The sequence below is a fragment of the Pteronotus mesoamericanus genome, unplaced genomic scaffold (assembly GCF_021234165.1).
Source record: "Pteronotus mesoamericanus isolate MK-2021 breed Mesoamerican mustached bat unplaced genomic scaffold, CSHL_Meso_final scaffold_1186, whole genome shotgun sequence".
NCBI lineage: Eukaryota > Metazoa > Chordata > Mammalia > Chiroptera > Mormoopidae > Pteronotus > Pteronotus mesoamericanus.
Window position 1 is genome coordinate 3,196,473 of NW_026555302.1, and position 12,279 is coordinate 3,208,751.

The window sequence follows — 12,279 nt, forward strand, 5'->3', positions numbered from 1 at the left end:
TCAAAGTCAGCAGCAATATTTATGTCAGTAGGTTCAGCTCAATTTCCTTCTCATTAAACTGATACATTATTTTGGTATTTCATACAGGAGCAAATATATCTATTATCTTTAAGTTGCACTGGAACAAGTATTCTTTGTTTAGTTACCACTAATTATACTCTAGAAATGGTGTAACAACAGAACCGGAGGCCTTTTTGGAGAGGACTAGATATAACTTTAAGATAGCATAATAGACACTGTCTTCTTATTATTTTCTTAATTATAGGAGACTGAGCTTAGAGACTTGTCTAAACAGGGTTCCTATCACCTCATCACCTCATCGTTTCCCTCCTCACTCGGAAACTAATCCTCAGTGATTCTCTGTTCTAATTATCAATTACAACGTGCTTAGTTCCCATTAAAGATCAGGGAATGCTGCCCAGAGCAGACACTGAGTAAATGTGTATTGATGGATAACAATAAGTAGGTGTCGCAGTCAAAGGATGAAACAGACATGCCACCGCCCTCTTCCGGGCAAGAACTGCCTTAGGAGAAACGCCACTGGTGGCACTCGAAATCACCTTGAACATCCGTTCAAATACTTCACAATAAGTTGTGAATAATCAATATCTTAATGTTCTATTCGGAAAGCAACAAGGACTTGCCTTAGTAGACTTACTCACTCAGGACACTGCTGGCTGAGGGCGTGCTTAAAATGTTTGAGGAAAAAAACGATACTCAGACCTTCTTAGACTCCCTCCTACTGGGATCACAGAAAGTCACAGGCAACACTAACCATATTTTGGGCAAGTTGGCCAAAATGACTATCACATCAAATTTGGCCACATTTATTGAAAATATAGCAGCAAAACACTTCATTGTTGCCAATCTAATGCACTCAATAAATACTGAGCAACTACTATGTGCAAGGAACTGGGTGACTAGAACAGGAATACGGGAGCATTTCTGGTCCGTTCAGTAAGAAATCCCAGACTTTATTATTTCACGTTGCCTTCCCACCTGTACTCTTATTTCATATGACCCACCTCCCCCTAAAAATTCAGTATTACAGTTTCTACTTTCCCTACCAAAGCTCAGACTTCTGAGAATAAAGAAATGATATTCTAGGATTTGAACAGAGTTACAATGGACATTTCAAGTATTCTTTAAGAAAACAAAAACAAAACAAAAACTGGAATGCAAAAACGGCACTTCCAGTTCCTATGGTCTAACCGCTCCCCACGCTTTCACAGCAGCTCTTTCATGCGAATCATGAGCCCGTTAATCTCATGTTCCATGTAGAGATGCCAAGACAGCAAAAGAGTAAATGACGCAGGGGTACCTGCATTTGAGTTGTCCCAGGAGGATTCTAGGACAAGGCGTTTATCTGGGAGGAAGAAAGGATGCCGACAGGAAGGGGGGACATGATACAAGGCAAGGAGAGCAGACAGCCAAGGGCGGGCTTTCCATCCTGCTCCCACGCGCACAAGCGGAGCCTATCCTTGCGGGGCTCAGAGCTGCCCCTGAGGGGTCTACTTCTCCAGCAGCACAGCCCTCGTTCATTCTGGGATAAAACCTCTCAGACACAGAAACGCAGATATTGGAGCTGGAAGTAGGCCAGAGCACACAGAAAAGTCTGAGAAATACGGGCAAGTCACTCAGAATGTCTACCGCAGTGGTTCACATGCGCGATTTGCAGCAGAACTGGATCCCGGATGTGTGGTATCCTGAATTTTGGGTGTCTTTTCTTTCCTCCATATTGCCAAAATACAATGCTTTCTTAAAGTGAATATACGCTCATATACTACTTCATGTAATTCCAGGAAACAAAAACCATTTTGTGTTAAACAGTGAATGGAGACCCACCAGATAACAAGAGCCAACTTGAGTGCTTACTTTGTAACAGGAACTATGCTAAGTATCTTATTTGCATCACCTTAATTTAATTCTCAGCACAACTTAATAAACTAAAGGACCATTCTTGACATCACTATACCACAGAGCAGGACTGCCAGGCACAGAGAAGTTGCGGTCCCAAAGCAACACAGCTCTTAAGTGGCGCTGAGATTCAAACCCAGGCCTTCTACACCATCCCCCTCTCTGGCTGCTTCAGAGGCAGGAGGTGGGTAACACAATCAATCCACAGGTTTGATGAAAGGAAAACTCTCTGAGAATGTTGAGTGTGTTTGTGGTGGCAATGATGCCTTTTATGGTCATCAAAATTTAACACGAACAAATTCACGTGATCAAGAGACCTTGAATGAACTATGTATATTGCTCCTTAGTAGAAGAACTCTCCAAGATTGCAAGAGAAGATATAAGTAAACCATTGTACACCCTTCAGAGAACATGCCAACATCAAAATCAAATAATAAACAGACTTTGCCAAATAACAGTACCTTCACTGTCCACATTCCAGCCTCTGGTTCTTTCACATTCACCACCTTGGCAGAGTTATGGATATTTAATAGCTCATTCAGGCCAAATCCCTTTTTTATCAGCTTCCCTGAAAGACAGACATAAAGGGAACAAGCATAATCTTCCTTTCGGCTATGTATATTAGCTGTATATACTCCCAGTATAAATTACCTAACGGACATTGGTTTCTATAGCTCAAAACACTATTTTAGTTACATCTAAAAGCACTTAATTTTAGGGTTTCCAGGCATCAGAACCGAAGTAAACGATTCCCATTTGCTATGCTGATTTGATCTTAAAATGAGAATAGCCATTGGCAGACTATAATTACATTTCTAAAGCCATCTTAGATAACAATTACTATGGCTACTAAAAAGTTATGTGCAGTCCCTACAGACATTTAGATTTAATAGATGACAAAAGAGTAAATAAGAATAAGTGTCTTTTTGGATATTGATCAAGGTGTTATGCCAGGAGAGGCCTGGGCATATCTTTGCAGAAAGTGTAAAACCTTAACCGGTTGTCCACAAAGCACAGGAGAAGCCTTTATTGTCGGAGGGGTAATTAAAGGAGGCAGGGTAATGAAATAGCATAATACCATCTCCTACTGACCTTGGATTTATCGGAAGCATCTTATGGTTGGAAATTTAGAAAAAAATGCAAGTTTGGAATTAAGCCATAGTTTATTATTCACTTTACTCTTGGCTCTCCTATGAACTACTTCGGCAGTTACAGAAATAAATCAAGAATATGAATCCCTTGTTTTTATTAAAAGCTTTATAACCATTAAAAATGGTTATAAAATGGTTAAAAATGATTTTCTAAATAGCAATGCCAATGTCAATGGCTTTCAAAAGTGGTTTAGAAACACAATGCACTGAGTAGAGGTACTTTGAAGATCCCAGGTAGTGAAAAACACAAGTCTCTCCTGGGCCACATGGATGTTATTAGAGTGAATGCTATGTCAACAGACAAATCAATATATAAGGTCAGACCTGTACAAGTCTTGAAAAAGAGGTTTTGCTCATCTTATAAATTTCTATTTGATTGCTAGGGTGAAGGTGGCTTTTGAAGACAAATTCATATGCTGCTTTCATTTAGGTACCAGTTATTTTCTAAGACTTAAATAAGTTAAGAAAGCTAGTTACTCCCTCCATATTTACACTCACAAATAATTTTTTAAGGTATCATATGGTAAAGCCCTAATGGAAACAAAGATTTTTTTTGCAAACATCAATATGTAAAAAATATTTCTAAATGCAAATATTACAAAAAATAAGTTTTCTGTCTTTACTGGATTGCTTGTTAGCATAAGTCTTATTGCAGTATTCAATCAGAAATGGAATCAAGCCAAACCCTGGGATTTTAACATATAAAGCTGAGTAAATTAACACATTATTCTAATAAGAATATAATTTTTTTAACAACTATCACCTGTAAAATTAAACCTTATAAAGAAGATAATCAGTAAAACCTTAGTTGTTTTAAAAGTCTTTTCATGTGATTCATTTAAAAATAACAAAATACTGAATTTTACAGAGTAAGTCACTGTGAAATATTTCTTCGTAGATTAGGAAAATATAATTTCAAGTTCAACTTACATTTTTTTTTCTTTTAGGTAACTTAATATAATTAAGTTACTAACTCTGGATCTGTTTAAAGGATTAGGAGTGTTTGCTTTTTGACTCTCATATTAATTCAATACTGATGACTAAAAAACACTGGTTTTATTTGTACACACCTTCCAGTCATTTTTTTAATTTATTCATAAAGTTAGCGTTAACTTAACCTATATAAGTGTGCAAAAAGTCTTTCACCTTCCATGGCTTTTATATTTTATTACGTGATTCTCGGTATATCTCACCTAAAGGATTGCGAATTTCAATCACTGGAGAAGGGCCACTCAGAGAGACAGTGACCTCCTTTAGACTGGGGTCAAAGGGAATTTTCCATATGTTGACAGCCTGCTCCACATGGTCTGTAGACAGGAGGTGCACTTTGGAGGCCTGAACTGCTTCCTCTACCCATTTTAACACCTGGAAGGGAAAAAGAGAAGTGTGAGTGGTATCAGAACAGTCACAGTTTGATACCCCTGGGACTTCCAGGTGCAGTTGGCTTTGGTGAATCGCATGACTCAGGCACTTCCTGTACTGGTGTGACATTTATTTCCACGTTAGTGAAGACAAAACTTTTCCTACACCCAGTTATTGTAAATAGTAGATTCAGAATAAAATACTAGTTTAGCCCATGGTCATATTTCAAATTTTCTGTTTTGGAACAATATATTAAAAATGAGATTACAGTGTTCAAAACTTATTAAGTGAAACAGGCAGAGAGATTACAGTCTGTTTTATATTTCTCAAGAGATCTCTTTTCTGTCCATTCTTTCTTTCTGGATTTCTTTCAAAATCCAATTTATAAAAATAATTAGCAAATCATCAAGTACAATTTTAACATATTAGGTATATAGATTATTGCAACAGTATAGTGTAATTATATATTGTATATTATAATATATTATAGAATATAAATACATTTTTATAATAAAATAAATACTAAAGATAATAGAAAAAGTAACCACCGTATTCTTTAAAAATAGAAAAATACTTCAGGTTAGAGCCAATTTAAGCAGTGTATTCTTGAAAAGTAGTCTTTTGGAAAACATTAAGATATTGAGTTGTAAAAAGGAGTTAATATCTCACTGTGAAGAAGGAAAACTTTCAGTTCACAGAAGTGTTCTGCAGCAAATTCAATTTCCCATAAAACAGAAAGGGCATGTCTGAACATGTACTGCTTAGCCAAACTTACTACAATTAATTCTAAATTATGATCATCTTTACTTCAGACCTGTCTTCGACTCAGATACCCTTTAAGACAATATACTAACATGAGCAATTTCCTTAGAATTGTGCATAAACCAAAGAACAGAAGTGGATATTAAGTTATAGTCAAGCTATTCAAAATGAAGAAAAACATTTTTAAAAATTTCAATAGTGGTAGCCAGAAATCAATCAACCAAATGACCAATATTGGGCAAAAACCTCACTCCATAAAAAGTATCCCTTTTCCTGCCCTCCGGGATGAAGAAAGCGACTAAGACATTATTATATAACTAACAACATGAGGCAGTTTTGTTCATTCACCAAACAAATGTTGACTGTTCAAGGCACTCTTTCAGTATTAAGTATTGATGAGCATAATATTAGTTAATATTTTCTAACAACTCTTTTCTGAACTAGTTGTATTTACCGATTTTTTGTACATATTATACATTATTTATTTTTAATAAATCTTCCTGTCTTTCCTCCAGGATTAAGAGCAACATCTCCATCATCTGTGTACACCCAAAACCAAGTGGCATGCTTTGCCCATGACACAGGTGGAATATATACTAATGTCCATGAAGGTGGTCACAATGATGAATATGATGATGTCTTCGTAAATAAAAGAACAGTACAAGAATTCAGGAAACAAGGATTTCTTGTTGAAATAATGTATGTAAAGTGTCCAGTGCAATACTTGTCACATAGTAGATATTCAAATGTTTTCTTCCCTTCCCAACTAAATTCCCTCCTCGTTCCCTAACTGAATATCTCAAGAATAGCTTCATAGGCAAAGTGAAAAACATTCTTCCATGAAAGTGAGATGAGATTTCTGTAAATGAAAAAGAGAAACAAAGTCATTCTAGGTAGAAGAGAGGACCTGAGAAAATACACGGAGACAGAAGTACCCCGAAAGAATTAGAAATATGACTGAATCCAACTGGCTACAGTTAAGTGTTCAGAAAAAGGGAAGCAGAAGATGAGGTTGGAAGCTTGTATCAGCGACAGACTATGTATGGTCACAAAATCAGGCTATGACATTTGAATTTTATTCCGAAGACCCAGTGAAAAATTATGGAAGGGCTTAAACAGAGGACTAATACAATGGAAGTGGTATTTTACAAATAAAACTTGTAGATATACCATAGATGACTTGAACATATAAAACAAATATGTGCATTAGAGTTAATTATCACATAAACCAAATGATATAGTTCCTTGGTTCCTTGATATAACTCCTTATAAGGCACCTGGAATTTTACAAATGAGATAAAGCACGCTTATAACAAGAATGGTTTATACAGCATCAATGTGACCTGTCAGCCAAGGAGAGTGAACTGGAATGCGCATACATGAACAACGACGACTTTGTTGTACTAGTCAGTAGGGGCAGTAGAAGATGTTGAGTGAGCATGTGTACTGTGTGGCTGTTGCATTCAAAATGACTGAGTGAGTAAAGCAACAATTCTGTATCAAATTTTGCATTAAGCTTGAACATTCCTCCATGGGAACTATTCGGATAATTCAGAAGGCCACAGCTATGGGCAACTGGTGATTGGCAGCTTCATCATGACAACATGTCCACTCATTCATCATATCTCATGCAGTTTTTTAGTGAAACATCAAGTCACCCAGGCAACTCAGTCACACTACAGCCCAGATTTGGCGCACTGTGGCTTCTGGCTTTTCCCAAAACTGAAGTCACCTTTGAAAGGGAAGAGATTTCAGAGCTTTGATGAGAATCAGGAAAATATGAAAGGGTAGCTGATGGCAATTGGGAGAACTATGTGAGGTCCCCAGGTACCTGCTTTGAAGAGGTCTAAGGCATCATTGTCCTACGTACAATGTATCATGCATCTTGTCTCTTTTTCAATAGGTGTCTCTATTTTTCATATTACATAGCTGGATACCTTCTGGACAGACCTCATATATCAACATAATTGTCTAAATAATCAAATGTTATATTTTAAAAAATGGAATTCTGAGTGATATATTGTGCTTGAACTAAAATGTATGGCTCATTCTGCTCATTAAATATGTCCATATGGCTACAGAAATCAGACTGATGGTAACTAATATTTGACCATAAATAGGACACATATTTTAATAATCAGACTGTTGACATTTTTATTTCTTAAATATAGAACAGGGATGCCTAACTCAGGGAAATGGAAAGGACTTGCCTGAGAAAATGTTTGATAAATTTGACTGATAATAAATAACTTTGAGGATGGTGTCTCACGTAGAGACTAAAGCAAAGGACAAGTGAAATTGAATAAATGGACAGAACATTTGTTTTAAGGGCAAGACACACAATGTGGCCATAAATAATTCTCAATTAAAAAGGAGAAAAAGAATTAGAAAATAAGAATTGTATAGTATCTCAACTTTACCAATGAAATGCAATAGTGTTAAGTGGAAATGGAAATAAAATTGTTATACATCCTTCTTTAAAAGCATAATGTGGTGGAGACAAATGTAAAAAAATTAAAAATAAAAATAAATAAAAGCAGAATATACCTCAAATATATCTTTCTTTCAAACCCAAGGGAAGGAAGTTATAATATATCACTGGAAGTTATAATATATCTGTCCTGTTGTCTACTAGCTATGCACAGAAATCACTAAATCTAGACATTCTTATGAAGATGGAAGGCTTTCCAATTTAGTTGCATTTTCCTAAGGCAAGTGTGTTCAAGTGGTACAAAATATAAGCAGGCTTTGATTTGCTCTTCATATCATTTCCAATTCATCAACATTTATGAGGCTTTCACAAAGGGATTACCATGTATTATAATATTACTAGTTGGGAAAGATACATACCAGAGTTCTGTCAAGAGTCTCAAATCACTTTTTTATCCACTTATAAGAAAAAAATCAAATTAAAACCAGTTACAACCCATTTTATTAGAAAATATAGATATTGCCAACATATGAACAAAACTAGATCACTGTAAACTACAGGATCACCATAAGTAAAGGAGGTTCCTGGCCTGTCAAGTTGCCACACATAAGGGAAAAAAAACTTCAATTGTCTAACCATCAAAAATAATCTCATGAGATTGGAAATGGTTTTTTATTATAATGACAGATGGAATAAAACCAGAATAATGTAAGAAGCTTTGCATTGGTGCATTTTTACTAACATAAAAACTGTTTCAAATCACTGAGGAACCATTAATTTTACGTGAAAAGTTTTAATATAAAAATGGTTCTCCATTGATTTCTATCAGTTTATATCTCAAAGGGCCTTTGAGACAATGTAATCCAGTTTCTTTACTTTATAGATGAGGAAACTGGTAAGTAAAAGAGTTCATGTACCTTTTAAACACCTAACCAGTCTGATCGTGGCTCACTTTTTTTCCATAAGCTCCTGTGTTCCTGAGACACTCTTTTAGTTTAAATATATTTCACAGTGTAAATAATAATCAATACCTAAAAATAAGCTCATACGTATATTCTACTCTGGAATGAGATGCAAATATTGTTTCAAACCACAAAACTGGCATATACCACTATGTATTATGAAATAGAATACTATTATTCTATTTCAATGTCATTGTTTGTCAAATATTGTCAATGTTTGTATAGACCTTCAAGAACAGAACTTGAAAGAAAAGCTTTGTTAGAAGGATTTTTTTTCTTTTTGTTGAGTAGTAATTGACATACAACATTATATTAGCTTCAGGTATACAACATAATCATTCGATATTTGTTTATGATGCAAAATGATAACCACAATAAGTCTACTTAACATCCATAACCAGTCACAATGTTTTTCTCTTCTGATGAGAACTTTTAAGATTTACTCTTAGCAAATTTCAAACATACCATAAAGTATTAACTATAGCAACCATGCTATACTTTACATCCCCAGGACTTATATTTTATAACCGGAAATTTGTACTTTTTGACCCCCCCCTTCATCCATTTCACCCACCCCAAGCCTCTAGCATCCACTGATTTTCCCCTGCATTTAAGAGTTCATGTTTTTTGTTTTAGATAATCATATAACTGAGATCATACACTATTTATCTTTCTCTGTCTGACTTATATCACTTAGCATCAGTCCCCAAATTTCCATGCATGTTGTCACAAACGGTAAGAAATCCTTTTTAGGACTGAATAATGTTCCGGTGTGTGTGTACATTTTCTTTATTCACTCATCAGTTGATGGACACAGGATGCTTCCATGTCTTGACTACTGTAAATAATGCTGCAAAAACATGAGGGCGCATATATATTTTCAAGTTAGTGTTTTTGTTTTCTTCAGATAAAAACCTAGAAGTGGAGCTGCTGGATCATACGGTGGTCCGAAGGTAGTTTCATTTTCTGATGAACCTCCACACCGTTTTCCACAGTGACCGCACCACTTTGCATTCCCGCCATACGAGTTCCTTTTTTTCCACATCTTTTTCAACCCTTGTTATTTCTTGTCTTTTTGCTAATAGCCATCCTAACAGGTATGAGGTGATATTTTATTGTGGTTTTGATTTTCATTTCCCTGATGATTAGTGATGAACACCTTTCCATAATCCTTTTGGCCAACAATATGTCTTTGGGAAAATGTCTATTCAGACGCTCTGCCCATTTTTTGTTTGGATTTTCCTATTGAGTCGTATGAATTCTTTCTATATTTTGGATAGCAGATGCGCAACTATTTCCTTCCATTTGGGCAGCTGCCTTCTCATTTTGTCCCCGGTTTCCTTTGCTGCGCAGCAGTTGCTATGCGGTCCCACTTTCTTCCTTACTCGCGGTTTTGTTATCTCTGTTTTTGTCACATCCAACAAATCACCCCCAAGACCGATGTCGGGGAACTTACCAACTCCGGTTTTTTAAGGAGTTTTATGGCTTCAGGTCCTGTGTTTAAGTCTTTAATCCATTTTGAGTTAGCTTTTGTGTATGATGTAAAATAGTTTCATTCTTTTGCATGCAGCAGGCCAGCTTTCCCAGGACCATTTGGTGAACAGGCTGTCTGTCCTCTCCCCACTGTATATTCTTGGCCCCTCTGTAATAAATTAATTGACCATCTATGTAGACATTTATTTCCAGGCTCTCCATTTTATTCCATTGATCTACATGTCTGTGTTTATGCAAATACCATACCTGTTCAAATTACTTTAGCTTTGTCATATAGTTTGAAATCAGGAAGCGTGATGCCCCCAACTTTGTTCTTCTTTCTCAAGATTGCTATGAATATTTAGAGTCTTTTGTCTGTCCATAGAAATTTGATTGTTTTATTTCTGTGAAAAACGCCATTGAGATTTTGATAGGGATTGCACTGATTCTGTACCTTGTTTTGGGTAGTATTGGAATTTTAATAATACTCATTTTTCCAATCATGAGCAGGGGCTATCTTTGCCTTTTTTTGTAGTTTATTTCATCAGTGTGGTATCATTTTTAATGTACAGGTCTTTCACCTCCTTGGTTAAAACTATTCCTAGGTATTTTATTCTTTCTGATGCAATTTGGAAGACATTTTGAAATAAAGCCAAAAAGATTTCCCCAAAACCTCCTTTGTCCTTTTGGTGAGAAAACAGAAAAATGGTGATGTGCTAGATTCAATTTGTCATTTTATACATATATACATTTGTCATTTTATATATATATATATTTGTATTTTTACTGTTCTTTAATGAGAAATGGCATGCAAAACAATGATTTGACTAGCTGTATATTTTATCACTAGTTGGACAGTCAAGAATTAAATTATATAAAAATATTAAAGCCTTTAAATCTATATTGCATCAGATGTGAAAAAGGCCTCCTACATTTCCAAGAAATCCATTTGTGGTAAATCCTACATGAGAGCAGAGACAGGATTCACTTAACACTGAATTGGCTAAGAGATGCTCCTTTGCATAACCAGGAAGGCCTTTCTCCTGAGGTTCAAGTTCATTTCTACCTTGCCGTATAGCATAGAGCCCAAAATTCAGAATCTTCTCAGAAATCACTTAGTATTTATTGAGCATCTACTGAATGTATAGGATATTTATAAAGAATAATGTAGAAATAGAAATACATTTCCTGCCTTATAAGATACAACAACCTAGTTGAAGAATGGGACAGACATTAAAAACAAACTAACTAGTTTTTACCTTCAAGTAATAAATAACCAAGATCAGAACACAAATGTTCAGTTTATAGTTCTAAGCTGTGATGTGCTTGTTAATGGGTCCCAGTTACATGCAGGATGAAGCCCAAACCAAGAGTATACTAAGGGGCGACCATGTGATTTGTCCAGCCTGGATGCAGGTTATAAAGGGATGCGTTGTCTGCGGAGAATTTAAAAACAATAATAAAACTGATTAAAGTTGGTCTGCTTTTTCCTATCACCATGTTCTAGTAATCTTAAATAATGTCAATCAAGGAGTCTCCCTTGGAAAAAAATCTGTTGTTGGTTTAAAGGCTAATCAATTGCTCTTATTACTGTTGAGTTTTCATAATACATATAAGCTTCAAGTTAGAACATTTTTATTACTTTCCCCTTAAGAAAGATTGGATTCTACATAGATCTTATTTCAGAGAACTCCCAGTTATGTATCAGGTACATGGTCACGCAAACTCTGCTGCTCACTTTCATTTCAAGAGTAAGTATGTAATACTGTGACCCTATATGTCCTTGTTTAGACAGTAGATGCAAGCTAAACATTGGTGGCTCAGAAGTTACATGGGATGATGGGTGTTAAAAGGATCATTCTAGCTTCGGCGGTGAAATCAGACTACAGAGGGTGCAAGGTCAGAAGCAAGCAGATCAGATATGAAGCCACTGCAATAATCCAGGCGGGAGATGACGACGGTAACCTGAGTAGGGCTGTGGCAGTTGGCAGCAAGAAGTGGCCATTTCTGGGTGTTTACTGAAGTCAGACTTGACAGGGATCACTGAAGACCGGATGGAGGGGTCTGAAAATGATACCGCAGTTGCCAATCACTGAGATTGAAAAGACAGCATTAAGAGCTGATTGGAAGGAGTATGAAATGAGAATAAGAATGTAGGCTCTCCGCTTGGGCACGCTCAATTTAAGACATCTATTAGACATTCAGGTCACGTACGGAGGAA

The 12,279-nt window shown here is 36.0% G+C and overlaps 1 protein-coding gene across 1 annotated transcript in view; it reads right to left on the bottom strand.

Annotated features, from left to right (window-relative positions):
- Positions 1 to 12,279, bottom strand: part of HMCN1 (hemicentin 1) — a 392,649-nt gene that overhangs the window by 240,251 nt on the left and 140,119 nt on the right. The window contains exons 5-6 of the mRNA XM_054587651.1: positions 4,262 to 4,433; positions 2,379 to 2,485 (exon numbers count right to left, since the gene is read on the bottom strand). Of these exons, the coding sequence (XP_054443626.1) occupies positions 2,379 to 2,485; positions 4,262 to 4,433 (279 nt within the window). The remainder of the gene's footprint in view (positions 1 to 2,378; positions 2,486 to 4,261; positions 4,434 to 12,279) is intronic.